Source organism: Mixophyes fleayi, chromosome 7 (assembly GCF_038048845.1).
Source record: "Mixophyes fleayi isolate aMixFle1 chromosome 7, aMixFle1.hap1, whole genome shotgun sequence".
NCBI classification, from domain to species: Eukaryota; Metazoa; Chordata; class Amphibia; order Anura; family Limnodynastidae; genus Mixophyes; species Mixophyes fleayi.
Window position 1 is genome coordinate 142,341,777 of NC_134408.1, and position 25,624 is coordinate 142,367,400.

General features: G+C 39.7%; 1 protein-coding gene across 5 annotated transcripts in view; it reads right to left on the reverse strand.

Moving 5' to 3' along the window:
• THSD7B (thrombospondin type 1 domain containing 7B) overlaps positions 1–25,624 on the reverse strand; it is a 303,781-nt gene that overhangs the window by 254,906 nt on the left and 23,251 nt on the right. For 2 of the 5 annotated variants that reach the window (XM_075180946.1, XM_075180945.1), the window contains exon 1: positions 6,475–6,744. The exons of 2 other annotated variants lie outside the window; for them this stretch is intronic. In XM_075180946.1, coding sequence (XP_075037047.1) covers positions 6,475–6,658 — 184 coding nt within the window. In that variant the 5' untranslated portion in view covers positions 6,659–6,744. Of the gene's footprint in view, positions 1–6,474; positions 6,750–25,624 lie in introns of those variants that run through there. One more of the 5 variants, XR_012678316.1, reaches the window with a different exon arrangement.

The following is a 25,624-nucleotide window of genomic DNA, read 5'->3' on the forward strand; positions in this document are numbered from 1 at the left end:
AGTTAAAACCTTTTGGGGCGTAGTTTTCAGTAATACGTGATTTTGTGCTATATAGGTATGAACTTGTAACTAATAAATCAGAGTTATTTGTACACACAGAACTTGCAGTGTCTTTATCTCTCCGGCCGATGAGCTCATAACTGATAGACTGACACAGGTGAACAATCTGATTTAGATTCAAGATGGGGAAAGGGGGCCTGGCTGTGTTAGGTTAGGTTTGGTGAGACACCCGATCACCATGGTGAAACACACCTCTCAACTGCCCGCAGTAGGGACAAATATGTTGACTTGTAAGTCCCCTCAAATAGGGATTGTCCTGCTAAAATCGGGACAGTTGGAAGTTATCAGTCTACCTCCTATGTCAAATACTCATCTCATCACAGAAAGAAATATTTTCTTAGTCACAGTTTCCTTGCTGCTGTTGTTTATTATTATTGTACAGTTGGATACCCTCTGCCGGAGAGGGTATCTAACCAACTAAGAAAACCAGGCAGAGCATTCTATTTACTAAATTGACTCGTTCAGTCTATTAAATATAACATGTAGAGAAAAGAAAGCCAACAAACCTGGAATCACCATTTAAGATACTAAACAACAGTATTTAAAGTACAAGGAAATTACTCAATAACAGTATTCAACAAATATGTTGTGAATGGTATTGCACCTTGCTCCATTTTATCACAGTACATATACATTCCCAGTAGCAAAGCATCCTGTAAATTATCTTAAATTATTAGTAACTATGGGGATGGAGACATGTTTTGGCTAGAATGACTTAAGCGTAGGTGTTTTAAGGATATTTACAAAAAATAAGGTAAAAACAAACTACTTATAAACAAGTCTTGTTTTCCCTTTACAAGCAGCTACTTCAAAGCAGATGTAGGAAACAGGATGCATTGTCCCACTTTTATTCAATTCTAAAGCTTCTAGCCTCCTAATAGAACATTTTTTTTTGAACAAACAGTTTTGTTCACTCCTGAGATGTGTCAAACTGCAGTGCCAACAGAACGACGCACTTCGCCAAGTCAGCACTGTGCCCGGGACCTAATTGAGATGTTTTAAAACCAGGAGATAGTCGGAAATAACGGACGCCTCAGGAGCAATTATAGAAGTTAATGTGTCAGTTTTGCTCACCAAATAAAAAAAAAAGCTTCCTTGCATTTGTTTTAAAAGTCTTACAACCCTATATCATTCCTCAGCTAATAGCTACTGCATATGATTCTAATCTTACGGCATTAACACAGATTTTCGCAGGTGCACATTACGGGATAAAAGCATTTTTCCACAACTTGGCGTGATCAGCAGATTTAACCACCGAAGAGATTTGTGTTAATGTTTTCAAGGCATTAAAGGTAATTCATGAAAGTGCACAACAGGCAGACTGTGTATAGCTGTTTGCTGGGCACAGAAGCGCCAATCTGTCCACCCAGCATGTTTATACTTGCACACCCAAATTCCAGTTTTGGGAACTGCTCTGGTAAAAATCATTCTGACCCTACATTTGCAGGATTGCCATTCAGACTGAAATGTAGAAACATAGATTTTGATGGCAGATAAGAACCACTTGGTCCATCTAGTCTGCCCAAAGTTTAAACTATAGTAACCTCAAAACCTATTTGATCCTTATGTCTATCCCAAGCATGCTTACATTGCTCTGCTATATTACCCTCTACCACCTCTGATGGGAGGCTATTCCACTTATCCACTACCCTTTCTGTAAATTAATTTTTCCTTAAATTTCCTCTGAACCTACTTCCCCCCAGTGCCAGTACATGTCCTCGTGTTCTAATACTTCTCTTCCCCCCAGTGTCAGTACATGTCCTCGTGTTCTAATACTTCTTTTCCTTTAAAGAATGTTTCCCTCCTGCACCTTGTTATAACCCTTGATATATATGAAAGTTTCTATCATGTCCCCCTTTCCCTTCTCTGCTCCAAACTATACATATTAAGATCTTGTGGTCTTTCCAGGTAAGTTTTGTGTTGTAGGCCATGCACCATTTTAGTTGCCCTTCTTTGTACAGTCTCTAATGTATTTATATCCTTCTGGAGATACGGCCTCCAGAACTGAACACAGTATCTAGATGAGGCCGTACCAATGACCTATACAGTGGTATTATTACTTCTTTCTGCTACTGATTCCTCTCCCTATACAACCAAGCATCTGACTTGCCTTCCTCATTGCTCTGTTACATTGCTTACCTGCCTTTATGTCACCTGAAATAGTGACTCCTAGATCCCTTTCCTCCTCAGTAGTTATCATTATAGCGCCGTTAATACTATATTTAGCCTTTGGGGTTTTGAGACCCAAGTGCATGATTTTTCATTTTTTGGCATTAAACTGTAGTTGCCACTCTCTTGACCATTCCTCTAGTCTACCTAGATCATCAATCATTTGTTTTACCCCTCCTGGTGTGTCTACCCTGTTGCATATCTTTGTGTCATCTGTAAAAACACACACTTTCCCTTCAATACCATATGCAATGTCACCAATACAGATATTAAAAAGCACTGGTCCAAGTACAGATCCTTGGGGTACTTCACTAATAACCTTTCCCCCCTGACTGGATAGGCACATGGTGGAATGAGTTCAGCCTGCAATCCATTTAGACTCTCCCCTTTCAGTAATTCAGTTCAGCTTCCCAAATTTGCCAGCCTATACAATTAAATGTAAGTGGGACCATAGTTGCACATTTTCAGAACAGCAATGGTTAAAAGAATACCAGGGATTTTATTAGCTTCTCTTTCAAACAAACTGCTTGAAGCTGAATACAAACTGTAATATAGACGTAACACACACCTAAAGCATTACGCACAGTGTTCCCAATACCCCAAGGAGGACCAAACCTTAGGTATGGGGGCCAAGCAGTGATTTTTTCATAACAACTTTGGCTACTCTCGATAAAATTCCACAAGACAATATAAACAATATTGTAGTTTCCTAAACCCTAAAGTTACAATCTAAAGTCAGCTGACGTTCCCCTCCACTACCTCTACTTAACCACCTCCCCTCTCTGCTATCCTTACTAGAGATGCTCACTGACCCCCGTGAACTGGTTTTGGCTTTGGATCTGGATTAGCTTCGTGTTTTGGTTTTGGCAAAACCACCCTCGTGGGTTTTGGTTTTGGTTTTGGACTTTTTAGAAAAAAATCCTAAAATATGGTAAAATCACATAATTTTGCTCTTTTTTTGTTCCTACGTTATTATTAACCTCAATAACACTAATTTCAAGTCATTTGCAGTCAATTTAGACCATCTCACAGATCACAATATTATTTTCATACACTTTCGGGCAAATACTGCAGCGACCTGGCTGGATGGTAAGCGACAGAGCAATGACACAAACACACGGCAGTTCCTAGCACATCTAGGACACATTGGCACACAGCAGTGGCAGAAAAGATAAATGGGGGTCCAAAAAAAATTAAAAAATCGCGAGATCCAAGATCCGACATCACAATGACGTTATGCCAAATCGGCTCAATATTTGGATCCCCTAATTTCGCGTGTGTTCAGTTTCCGGGGAACCGAGCCTGAGCATCTCTAATCCTTACCCATCTTATTCCATTTCTATTTTTCATTAACTATTCCTCTATTTCTCTTAATTTAAAGGAAAAAAGGAAGAGGTTGTCATAATTTTAAAGACACACACACACACACATATATATCTATAATATAAATGTCTAGTGGCGTGTGTTAGTCTGTCTGTGTGTGGAAAAAATAAAACCAAGCTGCAGCGCCACCTGCTGGGCGGAGTTATACACTGACCTACTAAATTCTTAGTGTGTGTGGAAAAAAAAATTCAGAAAGGGCTGAAATTTGGTATACTAAGATGTTTTTAATTTGTTAATTGTTAAAAGTGTTTATAGATTTAAAATATATATATATTTCTTGAAGGAGAAGTGACAGTTGGGAGTGGTTGGTGGTTGCCGGGGGTGACAGTGGGGAGTGGTTGGTGGTTGCCGGGGGTGACAGAGTGAGAGGAGTGTGATACTCAGAACCGCTGAGAGAGATCCCTGTGTCTGGATAGACATCTGGATAGATGTGGCGATGAAAATGAAGGATGAGGTGATGGAGAAGAATGATGAGGTGGTGACATGTGGACAAAACCACGTTAAAAAAGGGCACTTACGGCGGGAAGTAACGCTCTTCCCCTAATGAGGCCTGGGCTATGGCCCAAATGCATGACAAGAACCATTTTAACACCTTAAGTAGCTTGATTTGACTAGAATGCATGAGTATCATGCACAGGTTAACTTGTATTATATATATATATATATATATATATATATATATATATGCATTGTATATTCTGGTTTTACATTTAGCATCTCAAAAAACAATAAAAACGTAATAAAATAAGGTATATATGTGTGTTTCAGCAGGTGGCAAAGCAGCATATTCACAGACAAAACCAAGATATGCAGGGAAAATCCAGCACATAGGAATTGTACGTAGGAACATGTCAATACCCATGTTCTATCAATGTGGTATACATGTAACATGCAAATCATTTAAACCTTGGAGTCATGGAAACAGGATCCCCGACTAATAAACAGCTGTTTCATCCTAAACAGGTCTCTTCAGTGTAAGTAGACGAGACTGATCTGTTCTCCCGCACTGTTCAATGAATTATTAGTTATTTGTTATTGTTTCCAGTAAATTAATTCACAAATCTCTGATTTGTGGGTCAAAAATAAAACCGTGCTTAGATGTTTTGACAGTAAGACAAGTTGCTTAAATCTATATATATATATTTTTTTATGAACACCAAGTATGTTTTTGAGGGTAAATGATTTCACCGAAGTAGGATGCCTGTAATAACAAGAGGTAATAGAAAGTGGTCGCTCATCTCATGCAGTAACTTAGGTACCAGATGTATTCAAATTATTTAATAGTAGATTTAAACTCAAAGTCGAGTCGAACTTTATAATGCACAGCATGTACAGATTATCATTAATGACTTCTTGCCGGGACTTAAGGTTGTATGCAAACGTTAGGGTACTCCTGGTAATATTCCATGTTTCACTGAATTTCTAGGTGAAAAGAAGTTAACACAGCTCTACTGAATACAAGACACATGTCTGCACATTTTAAAACACAATTGTTATCTATATGCTGCATATAAAAGATTGAAAACAAATATCAGTGAATGGGGCGTGTGACAAAGTTTGGGCACCCTTCCAGTCAATTTAATAATACTTTGATTACATTAAACCAGATTAAGCCAATTCCAGAGTTTTATAAGTAGTCTGACCTCTCTACCCGCTCAGGATGTTGTACCTACACTCAACAACCATATATACATTTAGGGGGGAAATTCAATGGCCGGCGATGTGCTGCTGGACATCATTGAGATGCCGGATATCATTGTAGGGAATTTCCGCTCATTTCTGCTCGTGCCTCTACGGGGTGCGAGGAAGAATGAGCAGAGGTTATCAGCCCCCAAATGGGTGCGATGTCTCTCCATGGACGATCCGGAAACACATCGAGCTGATTTGAATCTCCCCCTTTAAAGTCCAAAGTTAATTCATAAACAGAATAACCAGAAGGCGTATGGTATAAGTCACCAATAACAACACACATGGAAATAACCTCTAGGTGTTTTATAATGATGCTAATGATTACCTACTTTTATATTTATGCTTGAGAATATCATGTCCGTGGGCTTGATTCATTAAGGAAAGTAAGGCAAAAAAATGAGTAAGATTTCTCCTGGACAAAACCATGTTACAATACAAGGGGTGCAAATTAGTTTATTATTTTGCACATAAGTTAAATACTGGCTGTTTTTTCATGCAGCACACAAATACTTGATAGCTTTATTTTTACACTAAAATTAAAGTTGATCTAGGACATGACCGGCTACCCCAAATCTAAATCTGTCCTCACATTTTAAATTTACCCCCCCCCCCCCCTCCCTCCATGGCAACATGGATTTGCCAAGGTGCAAAGTTACTCTTTTTTTTTTTTTTGCTTTACTTTCCTTAAATAATCAGGCCCAATATGTTCTAGGATAGTGTATTCATTATCATAACATTCTACCTCCTTTTTTATTTATTTATTATGTAACACTGTTAATAATAACAATATAGACACATTCACATCAGTTCTGGAGATTACAGTCTAAATTCCCTACCACCCAAACTATGGTCCATTGCCGATTAGCCTACCAGTATGTTTTCGGCCTACTGGCGGGAACCAGAGCACCCAAAGGAATCTCACGCAAACATAGAGATACTTACAGAACATACAACTTGCCCTTCTTGAATATAAAACATTATCAAATAATGTTATCCCCCAAGATATAAGATATTTTAGTGTATGTCGGCTTTATAAAATCCTGGCGACGTTGGTTCCTATGGATTACAGCATACTGGTTCTGTTTACCAAGTTTTACCTAAGCCTGATAGCATTACCCCATGTCCCAGCACTGCAGTAATACCATACTGTTACATACATTGCAACTAAATTACCTTCAGGGACGGCAGCAAAGAAAATCCCAGCAGCCACCTGGAGTAATTGAATGAGGATACAGTACAGAGGAAAGAAACTAAATAGAAAGAACTTTCTGTACCCTTTCTTTAAAAGAAAATGCTTCTGGGGAACCACAAGAGACTTTAGATAAAAATCCTCTGCAGTATTTTCCTCAACACTCATTAGGAACTATTTTCACCCTCTGATAAAAAGAAAAAAAAATCAGTATTTCACCAGGAAGGCCGATCTATCTGCAAATAAAGCATCTGTTTCCAGCTCTCAGAATAATTACCAGATCAGCGCACAGGACCCTGGAGTGATAACTGTGTCATACATGTTACACAACTGCAAAACTTTCATTTATGCAATAGCTCTTTAGTTTCATTGTAGCCAGTTATTTATTCACCAGAATTCCGAGATTGTAAATTGTGATATTTTGTTGGAGACAGCTGTAACATTTCCTAATGAGGGAGAGAGCGCTGCAAGGTCACATTTAATAACAAGTTATCTAATGAAAAGGTTCTATACACTTGTTCGCATTATAGTTTCAGGGTCCTAATTAGCGTCCTGCGCTGCACGTTGTATGTCATATTTCATGCGCTGCTCTTTACCACCTCAATGTCTCTGTCTCGTTAGCTGCCATTAATGTAATCAATTCAATTAAACAAGACTACTTCCACACTAACTGACACACAATGGAGAATTATCTACACGTATAATCAAAAAGCAAATACTTCTTTATATTTTTCATGTGTGCAAATCCTGATGTCATTTAAGGACAACCATTGTTGAGGACAACTTTGTGTCTCCTACTTTGCGTCTAGTTCCAAGGCTGTCTTCTCTTTGCATAGTAGCCACCTGTCCTTAATTCCCAGGGACAGTACCAGGTTTAAAGGATTTGTTTTTGAACATTTTTGTTCCTATAAATATCTTTGTTTTTCAAAACTGACTAAGTGTGCAGAATAATACTTCTTCTATATACTGAATGTGATTCCACTATCTTCTGTCTATCTACTATCCACTATCTACTGTTATTTATATGGCTTTATAGGTTAATATTTACACTGCATTTGAGTATTTAAAGAAGCAATCCCGTGTACAAATCAATTGTGTGTTTTAATATAAATAAATGTGGCAGGCTATAAGAAGAATGTTGGTATCTACACTTTCCCCTTATCTTTTTTATTCAGGCTGCTAGTAATGATTTATGATTTTGGATTACCATGGCAACCACAGTCACATGGCTCATGATGTAGTGAGCTGAGAGGCTTTGGAATGCCCCTCTGAACTCTGTTTGCATTGTGAGATCTTCTTCCCACTTCTACCATTAAATGACATGCTGTGAGCCTGTGTCTGTGCAGCGGACTGTCTCTGGCAGCCATATTTGTTTGCCAGAGAGACTTTGAAAAGGAAATAATGATTTGTAGGAGGATAGCTAATAAATATGACCATAAGATGCATGTTTAAAAGATACGTATCTTGCCATTTAAAGAAAAAAAGAACATAAATCTTTTCTATGGGATTGCTGCTTTAAAGTGCAAAAACATCATTACAACCAAAGTCAGCAAAATATCTAGATGGAGATTGTAGTAGATGTATGTCTGCCTAGAGCAGTATTGGCCCTAGGGCTCCCTGCTAATTACTGCTTTATTCCTTGTTGGTTATTTTTTCTGCTTTATGTGCTGTCAGATCCAGCTCTTATTTTTTGCTTTATGTCAATGAGGGCAAAGTGAAAAGGCGGAGATCTGCGTGTGCGGCCATCCAGATTGAAACAGGGCCACACAGAGGAAGGAGAGAGAGCCCAGTTCACTCCTACAACCTCCGGGTATGTCACGTGACCTCCCTGCATTGCGCTAAGATCCGGAGCAGCTGATTGGGGGGCCGCTGGTCAATGGCTCAGCGGACATCTAGCAGCCCGCGGCCCACCACTGCTCTATTGCCCAATTCTGGTTGCCATATTCCAAATAATATTCTCATTTAATATTCGGCTGGAAAAATACCTCTTTCATTGTATGACTATGGACTCTATTATCTTCTATTAAACATCTATATCTCTTGGGAAATGTACACTCCAAAAGATAGCCCTGAAGATAGTTATATTTAGTGTTCCTATGATCCCTTTATACTCATGAAGGTGAAATCTTTATAATGAGTCTGTATCCTTCTTTCACGACACTGTTACTTTGTATCCTTCATAAAATCATATGTTGCTGCTGAGTTTTAAAACACGGTACCTATAAGTCTAACAATCTATATGGCGTCAATCACAGCAATACAATGAATCACATTTAAAGAATTATTTATAATCTCACATAGGAACTGTAATCATGTTAGCATTTTCTGTAAGTCTTTAGGTGATTATAATAATGAATGAGGATGCGCTATTAAAGTGTTTTAAACGCATTTGATATTTTATCATGGGAGTAGATGTATCAAACTTTCTAGAAGCAAAAGTGGAGGTGTTGCCCATAGCAACCAATCAGATTCTAGGTGTCATTTTTTAGAATGTACTAGGTAAATGATAGCTGGAATCTGATTGGTTGCTATGGGCAACACCTCCACTTTTTCCTTTTTGAAGTATTAGTAAATCTATCCCCTGGTGGCTTTCTTATAAGGGGTTCAGATGTTAATATTCTCCATTAACCAACACATCAAATTGCCATCATATAATGTCACTATCAGGTGACAGGGCAAAGGAACCCTGAATTAGGTATCGTTTGGCAGGTAGCTTTAACCGACAAATTTTACATTGACAGTATTAGAGATGGCAATACGGGTCACCTATGTACAAGACCTACAGAGAAAAAACTCTATCAGTCCTCACCCTGCAAATGAGACAACATCTACATGATTAAATATTGTATTAAATTAGTATAAAATCCTATTATGTAACATATCTGCGCTAAATAACATTATTTACAAAGTGCAAAAAAATATAAAAACTTTTTCTGGTGAAATTGATGCACCACAAAATACCGACCTTGTCATAAAGGACATGAAAATTTAAAATACCTGCCCTGATGAACAGGATGTGTGGCGGGCGGTGTGAGATTACACAGGACTTGCTGTAGTCTAACATGAAGTTTCTGTTTTGCTCAAGTCACCTTCAGACGTTATTGGGACAAAAAAGAAATTCTGACAATAGAACACTGGAGATCTCTGAATAACACAAGGGCACTGTCATGTCTATAAGATACTTTGCTCAACAGTTATACAGATGCAGATACATTTTTCTGTCTGGCATAACGCATGCACGATTTACTAAAGATCTACAGAACAATAAAACAAACGTTATCAATAGAACATTTTTTATTTATATACTCTGCTTTTTAAACGTTCGGTATGATATATAAGTAGCCATTAGTGTATATTTTCCCCTTTAAAGCAGCAATCCAACGGAAAAATCAGATGTGCTTTTATATAACTGTGGCAGGCTATAACAAGAATATTGGTTTTTACCATTTTCCCAATTTAATTTTTTACTTCAGGCTTTTATAAATGATTTATGATTTTGGACTACCATGGCAACCACAGTCAAATGGCACATAAGGTAGTGAATAGAGATGCTTTGGAACGCCCCTCAGCTCTCTCTACACTGAGACATCCTCCTTCTCCCCTCTCTGCCATCACATGACATGCTGAGAGCTGTGAGCCTGTGTCTGTGTAGCAGACTGACTGTGTCTGGCAGTCTTGTTTACCATCCAGAAAGCTTTTAAAAAGGAGATAATGATTTGTAGGAGGGTAGCTAAGAAAAAAGAATGCTTAAAAGGTTCTTAATTAGCGATTTAAAGCAGAAAAATCTTTTACAAGGAATTGGTGCAATAATAAGTTAAAATACAGTGAGTTGTTAGGATCGCCGAGGCCCCTCAGGCAAGCCCTGCCTCAGTGGGTGTGGGTATGCATCCTGGGTAAGGAGGGGGCCGCACAGACCAATTGTCCGGCCCCCTCTTTACCCTATCAATAATCCAACTCAGATGGGGACATGAATGGGCAGATAGGAACGGAGCCATGGGACAAGGAAGATGCCCTAGCAAACCTAACCATAGCCAGTTGCTACTAGGCCCCGAAAGGTACCTTGTATACACCATACTTGCCAACTCTCCCGGAATGTCCGGGAAACTCCCGAAATTCGGGTAGGTCTCCTGGGAGAGTAGGCAAGTATCCCGCATCCGGCAATTTGCTCGTCAAAATGACGCTATTCGCGGTGAATCGCGCCATTTTGTCGTGGGGCGGGGCCAAAATGACACAATTCCCCGCGCCCTGCCCCTCCCGCTCTCCAACCGCGACCCCTGCCCGGGATCTCCCACAATTAAGTTTTAAAAGGTTGCCAAGTATTTTATTCCCTCACCCCCTTTTGTTTCTCTGATAATACCAATGCTTATAGTTAATTAGCTGAAGCTTCTTTACAACAGTACTATAGTGTACGATCAATCGCAATTGTTGATGGAATAGTAGAGTGAAATGTTTTATTAAACAGTTCTGTTATCTGGGAGAACTAACGTCTCATGGATATTCTGCTCACATACCAGGACGTATGCCGGACACCCAGGCTGCTCCTGTTGTTGTTGGCGTTTGGCTTCCAGCATATGGCTCTCAGTTCCCACATTCAGATGGTCGCAGGAAGATAAGAACATCATGGAACTCGGATACATTTTAATTCAACGCATTTTTACTGAATAATGTCTTTGGCTAGAATATAATTTGTTTTTAATGTATAAAAGCAAAGAGCAAGACAGGAAAATCTGTCACCCTCTCTTATCAGGCATCTGTAGGCGACCGTGTGAATTCAAATCTTATTTTCTTTGTAGCAAACTTCTGTCACTATCACAATTAATTCAAACAAAAGTCTTTTGTTTTAATGTCTCATCCTGTGGAGCTTCTTGCAAACCAATTCAGCACTGACAAATATTTGATTTCAGCACAGAAGAGAATAAGCGCCAACAGGAGCCCAGAACCAAGTCCTGAATCTCCAATTCAACCCCGTGGATCTCTGGGTGACGGGTGGACATACGACGTGGAGTTTGGCGTCTCTGAATAATGAGGTTTTTCCCTATAGCCCAATGTGCGACTGATTAAAAAACAATAAATACCATACAAATTTAAACTGTAACTACAACCTATCAATTTGTACACGTGACAGACATAACTTTGTGCCTCGTGCCTCACTGGTGTAAATAGTTCTTGTGTGTGTTTAAAGTTTCTTTATAACCTTTGTTGAAGTGCGCCTATAAATGGGCGTTCCCATAGAAGCACAACGGCAAAGTGCAAAGAACCAGCACTTTCAAGGCCCCGGAAAATTCAAGTCCCCTTTGTTGAAGAGAAAAATACTGTGGAGCAAATGTATCAGACCTTCTAAAAAGGAAAAGTGGAGATGTTGCCCATAGCAACCAATCAGAATCTGGCTATCATTCTCTAGACTGGTCTAGATAAATGAGAGCTAGAATCTGATTGGTTGACCAGGGCAACACCCCCACGTTTATTATTTAGTAGGTTTGATACATTTAGTCCCTCATTTTTAAGTTGGTTAAAATATGAAATGCATAAAGGTACCCTATCCACTCCTGTATCTAGCGGATACAATTGTTTGGAACAAGATTATTGAAACAATGTAAGGGTTATTGAGGGGGCATATTTAGGGGCAGTCCTTGCTGTGCAGTGGGGCTCAGAGTACTATTGCACCAGCTCTGAGCTGGAGGTCCGCGGGGCTCATCCTATACTTCTAATGGGACTCATTTTGCGTCTCGATGTCGCACTTCAGCAAAGAAGCGCACGTCTAGGTATTCTACGAGCAATGTTACATAAAGCATCACACACACACAAAAGTGACACATATAATGAAAACAGACCTGATGCACACCGCCTAGCATTTAGAATCCCGAAAGCGGGATAAAATAAGCCCCGCTCTGGCTGAATCTGTCAGCACATCAGCGTATTTGTGCAAAACACCACCCACTTTCCTGTTAAGCCACACCCCTTCTGCTGTCCACGAATCGGGATGTCCTGCCAAAATCAGGACAGGTGGGAGGTATGCTGATGTCACCTCACTCTCATGAAAAACTGATGCCTTAAACGAGGCTAAGTCGAGTAGTATTTTAGGAGAAAAGTTTAATCCAAGGAAGGGATGATAGAAATGCAATAGGAGGCTGAATCCAGCTACACTTCTAGTTTTTGAAAGCTTGTCTGAGAGCAGAGAGTTGACGTGCACCTTTAAATGCACTTGGGGAGGGGGCATTTAAATGCACCTTTGCAAAACCAAGGTGCTTTCGAATGCTCTTCATAAATGACCTACACTGATGGAAGACAAGGAGAGCAGTGATGTTGTCACTCACTTCCTCTTGCATAACTTCCGGGGCGCAACAGTGACACAGGCAGCATCAGAAGGTATCGGTGTAAGGGTGCAGATAGGTTGATTAAAGCCCAGGTCATGTAGACATGATCCAGCCAAAAAATACAACTCAATTTTTTTTAATTGAAAAAAATAATCCTGCCCAGGCGCCACGGAATGATGAATGAAGCTGGAACAGACAAGAACGTGATGATTAGATTGCTATAAGGAATTTCTGGTGCTGATAGAACTTTTTTCAAAACTCTGGTGGACTAAAAACAGTAAACACTAATTTCTTATTGTGATATATTAATCAGTAGTCAGTGCCTCATACCTCAGTGATGTTACATCAGGACTCGATGTTTCTACAGATATCACACACAGGAGTTTATACACATATTAACATCACTCTTATTATATTATTATAAATGTGCACTACGGTAGCATACTTCGGATGTTGTATGTCCAAGTCAACGATAAATGGAGGTGTTGCCCATAGCAACCAATCAGATTCTAGCTGTCATTTTCTAGAATGTACTAGGTAAATGATAGCTAGAATCTGATTGGTTGCTATGAGCAACACTTTCCCTTTTCCTTTTTGGAAGGTTTGATAAACCTCTATCTTCCACTATTGAATAATGTATTATTTGATAAGCAAGCTCCATGATCACAGACAAGAACAATGCCAGAGTTTAATTTACACTGGCAATTTGTAACTTAGATTTCTCCTTATCTTTTGCCTGCAAGACGCAGGTTTCTCTATAGCAACTGTCCTGTTTTACAGAGAATTCCCAGTAGCCATAGATGGCCATCTCTAGTCCTTTATATAGCCATATAAACCGGTGATTTATTTGTTTTCATTGCTTTTTCACCCTAGAGATGAAATCAGCAGGGCTGTCAGTTTCCTGGTAAATGGCTCCGAAAATGGAGAGCTGAAGACATTCAGCCACCATGATGTTATAAATGATAGATCCAGGATACCCGTTAATCAGGCAGCGCTGAGATTCTGCAAGGCTGGCATTATGTGTTCCTTGGCTCACGCAGCGGCAGATATCTTAGTTGCATTCTTAGCATTTTTGCTTATTTCTCTCAGCTAAACTTTGTTTTGGCTCCGATCCCTCCCAAATGACTACATACCAGGGCCAATCTTCAACTCCTCTTTATTCCTTAAGATAAAATATCCACTTTTAAATCGACTGTGTACTTCTCAGCCCAGTCCCCATATTATTATTTGTTTCACATTCCAACCACAAGTTTAAATATAATACCGCTGACCCCCAACAAGCAGAGCGATAGGGCTCCCGCTGCTTGTGCTGTACTCGGCCTCAGCAATTCAATAACGTTCATGTGTATTTAGAATCTGAGTGGTCTTGACGCGTTGTGTGGAGAGCAATGATTAGATGTCAATGAACCATCCGATCAGAGTTCTCATCACGAATGCCCAGCGAGGTGTCGGGAGCAGTGAGATTCCCGTGGCAGGAGATTATGATGCACATTAAACTTACAAAGGGTCGTGTTCCTGGCGCTAGAACGCTGGGATAAGGGGAAGGAGGGTTATATCCTATTTTTATATCTGGCTGGAATTCTTCTTTAAAACAGTGATTTGTCTAGGTGACTGCGGAGTCTATTTAACAAACTGCGAAAGCCCAAGAATTCAGAGAAAATGTCTGTATTCTTCCGAGGATGGTTGTTGCGGGTCTACTCTTAATTATCAAGGGATCCACACAAGAGAAAGCTGAGATTTTTCCAGTGTTAACCTACTTTTCATTGCATGACTCAACCAGGCTCTTTAGCCTCCAAAATGGACCTGATACTTACATGACCATACAACCTGTCTCTCACAGATAAAAATAGAGCGCACACAGCTCAATCTCAATTACAGTAGCAGTCGCTTCTCATATTTTCATTTGATGCACCTACATCCAATTAAGTATAAAGTGGAAAAAGTATAATCTGCTCTCCTGTGTTTGAAGAGTGACAAAAAATAGCAATGACCATAAACAGCAGAGATCCCAGGACTTTTTACGCCTGTTTAATAAAATGTTGAACAACTTCGATTTTTTGCTACCGATATAATATACTTTTTTATAGGTGCAGCTATATTTAAAGGGCTTGCCCACTTTGGACAACCTCTTCTTACTTAAACGTTTCCCCTATTCATAGTGTGTTTCCCCCTTAAAGGAAGCCTACCTGTTGACTGAAGAAAGTGTGAGGATACCACCCTTAGCTGGGATGCCAGTTACCCTCTGTGGGATTCAACTCACTCGGGTAGACCAGAGTTTATCCAAAATAAGGCTTTATTACGACAGCACAACACCCCAAGACGTTCACAAGATACAGGGTAAATGGTAGCATGTATCCTCCAGCAGCCTCTTGCAATCATCACTTCAAAGTAATAATCCCAGTCTCTTTCAGCAAAGTAATAATCTCTGTCCCTTCCACAATATTACCATTACCGATTAGCTAGACCAGTGTTGGCTAACCTGTGACACTCCAGGTGTTGTGAAACTACAAGTCCCAGTATACCTTCCCAGCAATTAGCTGCTATATATTGGCAAAGCATGCTGGGAGTTGTAGTTGTAGCCCCTGTCCTGGTAGGGTATCCTCCAGCAGCACCACAATGCCTGTCCCAGAGTCCTTTTCGCTGATGTCTTGTACACCAGGATCCTCCAAGCTAGACTAGCTCCCCTGGCATTCTGCTCTCCCTATATTCTTGGCTGTATTCACAGGGAGTAGGGTCAAATGTCTCAATCCCCCCCTCCCTTACAGCAGGGGTCTATCAGTGGATACTTTAACTGTTAGACATACGGTCTCTGTTAATTTCACACAATCTGGCAATATTCTTTCTATTTCTAATACATACAATATTGCAGGCAGGGCCGCCATCAGGGGGGTACGGGGGGTACTGTTGTACCGGGCCCGCGCTCACTAGGGGGCCCGGTACAGCAGCTCAGCAAAGACTTACCTGGGGCCCGCCGCTGATCTGTCACAGGCAGAGCACATGATCGCAGGGGGAATGAATCCTCCACCCCTGCGATCGGATCCTGGTGCCTGGCTGTCACGGTGACAGCCAGGCTGAAGACAGAATAGCGGAGACCAGCGGTGGGCCCCAGGTAAGTATGTGTTGCTCATGGGGGGGGGGGGGCCGGGTGGCACGGGGGCCCGATTTTTTCTGAAGGCGGCCCTGATTGCAGGTAATAGCAAGGGCAAAATGTACCTAATAACATGAACTAATAATGCACATAATACACTGGTGCTCTGGTGTATATACTTAGACTGGGCCAAAGATTAAAAAGTACATTAAACTGTGGGAAATGGGTGATGAATAAAAAGTTCTCAGTCCAGTAGCACACAGTTTCCTCCCAGAAAGGAAATGGCCACTGTTAATTCACATTACCGCATGGAAAACATATGCATTATATGCCGTCTATAAATCTTTAATAATGCTCTACGGTAATGCTTCCATAAAGCTCTATTATAAGCTATACACGGGCTTAATCCACCAGTGGTGAGAGTGGCAGCGGGAGACTGCTCTGGGCTTCAGATGATGGGCGGGTGCCCTTTGAGTAAACTTAGAGAGTTATGTCTGACAATTTTTTACCTGTTCTGACCTCTGACCTCTGGCAAGCCTTGCAATCAAATATTGCATACCTGTGCCTTGCCACTAAGAAACTACCCTAGGTTATTGTATTGTTAAAGGATTATCAAACATGAATAAGAGTGACATAAAGGCTCTAGGGAACGATACTAGGATAATAATAAAGGGTAAGAGAAGACAAACAATGGCAACTCTACTGAACAGTGAGTTGTGCAAGAGTTGACCAGCAGGATTGTCTATCAAATTGGCCACACATGTGGATAGTCAAATTGGATGGGTTGTGGCAGTACCTCTCTTGTGTTGAGTGATTGGATTCTGGCTTTATTATGGCCTGATATAGCAGGTGGATAACGATCATATTCTGGCATACCTCATAATGATCCTATTACTTTTGATAGGATCATAATCTGGTTTTGCAGTAGTTCTGGTATATCGGGCCATCTGCTAGTCTTTTTATTTGCAGTGCCGCTTATTAAAATAGGGATTTTAGAAGTCACATGGTCTGCTACCGTTATAGTCACGCCCTTTGCCTCTCACAGCTGTGTCCAATCATTATCCTGCATGAGTTAGCAACTAAAACGGTTTTTCTCACCCCTATGTGCGGCATAAATATTTCTACTAATATAATGTACTTTATAAAAGAAAAATATTCGAAATATTCTGAATCATTATTTGATTTACCAACTAGATAGAAATCAATAATATACAATTTTGAAGAAACAACATTAACATTTTAGCATTAATTCCGTACATATTGCGTTCCCCAAATACCGCTGCCTGTGACAGACGCCACCCTTTGCGTCCTCATAAACCTCTATGTTCTAATCGGTGTCGCTGATTGAAATCATGTTATTATGTTTTTGTTCTTATGTTCTATTTTTTTGAGGTGCGAAGATCTCTGAATATATGTATAGCTATTCCACTTTCACCTTTGCACCATGCAAAACCTGGTAGTGGAATAACTTTCCCATGACACTTCCCATACTCTGTTTTTGACGCTGGCCATAACTCCGATCTATTCTTCCAACATGAGATCCAAACACTAACCCAATCCTGCTGCATTCACTGATACAATATGTCTAAAGTATGCCCTCATTATACTCTGGCATGGCTACAGTAACTCTCTTCTTACTGGCTCTCTGTATCACTGTCAGGCTTTCTCACCCCAATAACCGCTCAACCTCAGCCACCCCCCAAGGTTGGCTTCTTCTACCTTCAACGATAGTCTAAAGACTTATCCTAAATCTATAAATCTATCCACCAATATGATCCAACCTCATCTCTAATTACTCTCCCAAACACACACTTCTCTTGTTCTACTTCGCTTGTTGTTATTCTCACCACCGCTTCTGCTACCTCCTCCCAGTCCTGACATTTCTAGAGGGGCTTATTGTCCTTCAACACTCTTCTACACTCCATGAGACTGCCCCCCCCCCCCAAAAAAAAATTCTTAACTGTAAGCGGTCACTGAAAACCCATCTTTTCGGAGAAGCTTTAACTGACTCTTCTGACACCATCTTCCTCCGACTTTCCTTTCACCGCAGAACCTAATTTGCCAAAACTTGTTCTTTTCAGATGGCAAGCTCCACCAACAAGAAGGGTCAACTTCATCCTTTTGTATCAGCTCTGAGTTTATAATATACCCCTTCAGAATTGTACAATGCTACATAGATTATTGGTGCTTTATAAATAATAAATAATAATAATAACAATAATAATAATAATAATAATGATAATAACACATACGATTGAAATTTGAGGTGTTTTTAATTTACGTATACCCCATGTAAAGTCAGGCATTTTTTTTGGAGGGGGGGGATGTACAAAAGAACAAAGCCTATGGCTTTTTTATCTGTCTTTTTTGCTGCAATACATACTATATATATATATATATATATATATATATATATATATATATATATATATATATATATTGTAAAACCAGAGGTTTGTATTTTTCTCCCTTTGTAGTGTTGCTGATGGCAGATTGTAATGTTGAACTGTTGTGAATTTATTAAAGGCTCAATAATATATTCTATGACGATAAGAGTTTGTATTTATCAGTGGAATACATTATATACTCTATGACCCTGAATGTTTTCATTGACAGAAAAGCAACAATGGATATCTTTCTGGAAATATAAATGGAATTAAGTTCGTTAGTTTGTAACACAATACAATATCTGCACAGTGACCAATGTGCAGGGATAAGAGTGATACTAAGTTTCACTGGGAGATACGTGACAGTAACATTGCAGAACATACTGTACATAATATACTGTACTCAGCAGCATCTTTACAACATATAATATTATATCATATAATATGAGTATCCAGGAATAAGGTGCTAATCTCTCAGCTCTCTGTCACATACACTGACTGTACTGAGGCTACTAGAAGCCTAATAAGGCTGCAGGTGACACGTGTTGATTGTATCACACCACAGACTGATGAGAGACGGCAGCTTATAATCTAGTGGTGATTGGGGCAGCAAGTAAAGTGTTCACACAATGATATCTGCTAAATATAAAGCAGTGTACAGCTGGGCTTGTGTTACAGGGTGAGATCTACCGTACTGCTTTCACTCTAAGAGGGACCTTATTCCCCATATAAACATCTCTAAAACCGAGGTGCGTCTTAGAATAGAGGGAGCATTTTCTTTTATTCATAGGACTTATTCTTAGTGTGCGGATTACAATCGAAGAAATATGATATATGGTATACAACCAGCTTTCTTCCATGCTGGCATCATATAGATATAATTAAATCTATTTCATTATCTATCTATCTCTATGTATCTATCTATTTATCTATCTATCTATCTATCTATCTATCTATCTATCTCTATGTATCTATGTATCTATCTATCTATCTATGTATCTATGTATCTATCTATGTATCTATGTATCTATCTATCTCTATGTATCTATCTATCTATCTATCTATCTCTATGTATCTATCTATCTCTATGTATCTATCTATCTATCCATCTATATATATATATATGTATCTATCTATCTATCTATCTCTATGTATCTATATATATCTATCTATCTATCTATCTATCTATCTATCTATCTATCTATCTCTATGTATCTATCTATCTCTATGTATCTATCTATCTATTTATCTCTATGTATCTATCTATCTCTATGTATCTATCTATCTATCTACCTCTATGTATCTATCTATCTATCTATCTATCTGTATCTATGTATCTATCTATATCTATCTATATCTATCTATATCTATCTCTATGTATCTATCTATCTCTATGTATCTATCTATCTATCTATCTATCTATCTATCTATCTATCTATCTATCTATCTATATCTATGTATCTATCTATCTATCTATCTATCTATCTATCTATCTTTCTACATATATAAGAGTCTCACTACACTGATATGACTCTTCAGCATTTTATGACACCCCCAGCAGGGTTTCCTTCCTCTATATCCCACATTCTCATTGGACAGTTCAAAATTACTCACTTCTTGTTACTTGATAACATTATTCAATGGTACAAATCTGTTCTAACACCGAAGTAACCATTATAAGGTAGATTTTGTCTGTCTAGTGCAAGTTGGACAATTAAATCTGTCTGTGGTTTTACTGTAAATTTGCATCTAATGATCAATATTAGTAAATAACACTCATTGTCTGAACCGTAGTTCAATCTCACAGTGTTCTCAGCTCTGGTATTAAGGCTCCTCCCAAGGGTCGCTGGGTCTCTATCACCGCAGGAAATCCCTCTCTCCCTCCCGTCATATGTCCCTGCCGTGGGTTTTATCGTTTACATGTCTAACACTTCTTCTCCCTCCGCACAGAGCAGGCACGGTTCGGCAGGAAGGCATCTGTGAGTCGGCGACTAATTCATACGATGCTACCGCTGATTGGCCGCAGGTCACTGCCCTCTTCGAAGTAACTTCGGCTCTTGATCCCTCTGTGAGTGGGACCCCTTGACCTGCTTTGTGAGGGCACGTCATTGTGAGTCCGGAGGACGTGTGGTCACGCTGAGGCCATATTAAGCACCGGCCAATCAGAAAGTATTATATCCTGGGTCCAGTAGTTAGTGGCGGATGCCCATACACTGTCTGGTTACTGCTATTAGTTGTAGCTGACTCGCAATTTCCCTTCACTGCCACCATGTGTGGTGTTTAATAAACTGTGACCTATTAATTGGCCACAAATTCTGGTGTCAGTGTCGTTAGTTTATTATAAGTTTAGTTTAAGACTTGGGGGTATATCATTTATATAGTGCATTCTACAAAATGACAGCTAGAATCTGATTGGTTGCTATAGGCAACACCGCCACTTTTTCAAACCCGCCGTTTAGTAAATATACCACTTAATGTGTGAGTTAAAGTGAACCATCTACAATCTGCAGTTTATACATCCTGAAACTGTATCTGAAACTGGTTCATTTCAGAAATGTTCCATAGTTAGTGTGGCTCACAACGAGACCACCGCAGAGATCTCCTCCGTTTCACAATGAGACCCAATAAGGCTGGATACTAATTTTCTTTATTGCTATCAATGCATGAAGCATGGCTACTCATTAATGCTTCCTTTAATTAGCGATCTTATTATGTGCATTTCACTAATTAGTAACAATTTTTCTTCATGTTCTGTTTTTCTTGCCATAAAAAAATTTTGAATGCCGCTTTTCAGAGCCAGTTTAATGTCACTCTGCAATAAAGCACATATGATAGTGAGGCCTATTCAGCAATCTGTCAAAATTCATTTTCAGACTGAATTGATTTATACAGGTGAAAAAAAATAATTAAAAGCCTTTTTCTATTTATCTTCCAATCTATCATAGGCAAACTGAGGAAATAAACTTGTACAGGCAGACGTTTTATGTGCTGGAGCTATATTTCTGATAATGCTATCTATCAATTCACTAGGACCCAGTCAGATCAGAGAGGCACGCAGCACCTCATGCCCCATACCTCATGCCCCATACTTCAGTGATTTCACTAAGCTGCATTCTCATGAATTTTGCTTCAGAGGTATGTAGGAGACAGGATCACTTTAACAGTACCTGTTGTGTAGTTTGTTTTTTAAATTATGTTTCCTGTGAGTGATACATTCTTACAAATAAAATACCATAAGAAGCATTTAACTGTCCTAATGACATTACAGAGACTGTGTAACATTTATAGAACTATAAAACATTTCTCCAACATTAAGATTCACTCTAATCCTTCCATACTGAAGAAGGTAGGTGACAACCTCAATGGATATCAGCACATACAGCTTACACCGTATACACCCAAAGCAATGAGCGACATTTTCCTCATCACCAGACCTTTATCCTGCGAGGCATTAAACATTCTTCACAAGACAAACGTCCCTCATATACGAAGCACACACAGGGCTTCATCTAGCGTCGGACGCAATGTGCATCTAAGACTTACATGAAAGAGTAGGAGTGGGAGTGTGCCGCAGCTTGGTAGGGTATTATGAGTGGCATGCAATCCCAGTTGCGTCCCACTCGTAATACCTTACCAAGCTGCGATCAATTCCCACAGCTAGTTAACTACTTGCGCCACCTAATTACTGCCGCACTTTTCAGTCTTGTTTTGACGTGTGTTCTGCCAGCATTTTGATCCTCCTAGAGCAGTTTTTGCGGGTAGACGCCCATAGTATCCGAATTATTCACGGTCACGCCTACATAACTCTGTGTTCCACTCTTTCCCTCATACTGAGACGCAAGCTGTCTCAAGTGTACACTGCGTCTGAAAAGCAGACGGAACTGCAGGGAACTGTTGCTTACTGCGCATGTCCTGTCAGTGGTAATGTGCAGGATGCACCTGAAACGGACTTTGCGTCCGACTCTAAATGAGACCCACAGTGTGCACTGCAACAACTTAGTTTTCTACCAATGTTCTTCCATGATCTGCACAGCGTAAACCAAAATCCACGCCTCCTCTCCTCAACGCCAGACCGGTCTCTGCAAACGTGCAGGGCGACTAAATTTGCTGAGACTGGACATTTGTTTAGAAGTTGTACTGTGTACGATAGACTGTAAACGTTGCATCAAAATCCTACCTTCTACCCCCTTTAAATATTTATAACTGAAAACAGTTTTCCTTTCTTTGCCTACAGCACTGGTCTGTTTAGCCTTGTCTATGGCTCAAATAAATCATTAGAGTAAGGGTAGATATTAATATTATTATGTGACACTTCTGATCTGGAGTGTGCTGTGGAAAAAAAACAATTTTGTCCCCCACCCAAATCCTCAATAAGCCCCAGAGCAAGACAGCCTTGGCTGGTTTCCGCTATAACAGAGAGACATACTATATATTATTCCATCTCCAGCCTGCGCTTCTCTCCTGGCTGGCTTAAACCCATTTGTTTGTAATCAGTAGTTCCACACTTACTACATTTCAGAAATAATAATATAGACACCTATTAAAGGGGGGACATTTATGCTACAAAGCCGACATAATCATGCTCAATGAACCCTTAGTGATGGTGATTGTAGTCTTCTTGTAAAATGTTTGAGGATGTTGGCAACTGGAGAATACAACTGTGTTTATAAATACTATATTGTCAGCTACATGTTATAACCTGCAAAACATGTTACTACAGATCATAAATGTTATCTGTGTGAGATAATAGTTGCTTTGCGATAGGAAAAATTATTCTTCTTTATAGCGGATCCGACACCAACCTGCAGTGGACGTGAAGATTTTGTGGTCTGTTTAAATTCAGCCAATCAGTTCACTAAGAACTAATTATATCACCCAGGCACTGAGTTGATAGGCTGTATTTTATGAGTATTGGTCCATCCCCCAAAATTGTGCCTCCACTTAAAGATTGGATAGATCTCATCTCATAGATAGTGCTCATCTTCTGCTAAAGTCATTCTGACATTCCTTTATGTAGCAAGGTCTCTATCCTTCAGGAATAACTGTCACATGTCCCTATCTACAGGGACCCCCCTCACCCGCCACGGACTATATTGTCTGGATGTGCTTTTGCTGTCAGCATGTGGCAAAGATAACCAATTAATGCATCTGTGTTGACTTTCAGTTCAAGAATTTGCACACCCTGGTGTGATATTAATTATTTTTAGAAGAACGAAAAATGCCAAAGCCCCGGGTCCTTTAGTTCTTGTACTGTAGGTAATTGGATAAAAAAAAATACACCCCCTGTTGGCATCTCTAATGATTGTGCCAACAGCTTTAGAATACCATCCTCTAATTGATAGAGAGTTGGTACAAGGTGACCCACGGACCCCCTCCATCCCCCTTTTTCCAAGAAATCTGTTAAAATGCAAAAAAAAAACATTATGCACATCACTTGCTTCAAAAACTGTCCACAAAATGGTAATAACTAGAGTCTTCTTTCATCTGGAAAATCTAGAAAATTAAACGTACAATAAGTTTTGGTAAATGAGGATGAAAACAGCCTACACATTAGACTCAAGTACCATCAATAATATATGATTATTAGGCATTTTCTCATATATATTTTTCATAACTCTTCACTTATAATAAGAACATGTCCCTTTATTCATTATTTAAGCATACACTAATCCAATTCAAGGCGCTCTTAATCCAGTCATTCAAAACATTCATGTGATCGAGTTGCAATAATCAATATAATTACATTGCTATGAAATCCAAACACAGTCATTAAAATATAAATTTAGACTATAATGAAATTAAGGACAAAATAGGCTTGTCAACCCCTTAAAAAATATTATATTGCAACAGATTGTGTGTACCCTTCCTTAAAGCAGACCCCAATGAGTCTTACTCACTGAATTTGTCTCTCAGCATAATTTAAAGGGACCCACTTATATAATAAATATAAGTGTGTATACTATATATATATAATAAAAAGTGTGTATACTATATATATATATATAATAAAAAGTGTGTATACTATAAACATGAGCTTTAGATGCCTTTACATGATTGTTGTGGAAAGATAAAGGGGTAAAGTAATAAATGGCTGGAACTTATATAAAATGTTATTTTGTGACCAACACCTCAACCAACTGTCTGTCACTTTTTTAATATTTTAATATTTTTTTTTACCTGTGGCTGATCGAGTTCCCTGTTACACCTTAACTTGGGTTCCCCTGACATTGAGGAGACCTGGCTGACATGATATATATACCCAAAGCCCTGTTGTGGTGGTGGGGGCTGGAAGAATAATTAGTCCACAGCTCTAAACCAGGTCGCTCTGGAGCAGTGGACTAGGGGTCACTAAGGTCCATGACCTTTATAAAAAAAATAATAATAATAATCTGTTATAGAGCATTAAATATTGGAGAGCAAAGATGAGTAGGATTTTGTTAAAGCCGGCAGCCAGTATGGTACATGGGAGCCGGGTAAAACATTCTGATTGTTTTGGATTCATTTCCAGGTAGGTGGATACCGACGCGCTCAGCTCCGCGGTCAGTTGATCGATTGCTATGGACTACTCCCAGCAGCTAGGAGAGTAGTGTACTGCACGCTTATAATCATACAGTGGTTAATCAACACATTGAGGCCTGGATCTCTAGGAGCGTCCTGATTGGCTTCCTGCACTTTATAGTGCAGGAAGCTCCACGGTGCACTGCCTGTGATAGGTGCAGTTATCCTGTTTATGTGGGCTATTGCTATTTGTTTTTCCTGATTCTGGTGATGGTCCTGACCTTTCTGTATGAGACTCTGACTATTCTCTCTCTGCCCCGACCTTACTGCAATGGACTCTGACTAGAACTCAGAATTGCACCCAGGTAGAAGAGTGGCAGTAAGTCAGGACTGCACTCAAGTAAAGAGTATCAGGATCTCAAGAATGCACGGGTGGTAGAATGTCAGGAGCACTCTGATAGTAGAGTTGTGAGGAAATACTTTGATATTTGCACCTCCGAACACTAGAGGTCTCTGCATTCGTAAACTTGCCCTCAGATTTGCCCTCATCCAAGATGGCCAGAATGGCATCAAGGAGAAATCATCTTGGATACTGGTTTCTGTTTGGGTATAGGCACTTCCTGCATCAGACATGTGCTTGAGTATTCTGCCTGCTCATCTCCTGTCACTTGCTGTACTTCCTTGCATTTGTGTCTACCCTCTTGTGTACCAACCCAGCAAATGTCTGACTACCCTACTTGTGTACTGACCAGGCAAATGTCTGACTACCCTGCTTATGTACCGACCTAGCAAATGTCTGACTACCCTCTTGTGTACCGACCCGGCAAACGTCTGACTACCCTCTTGT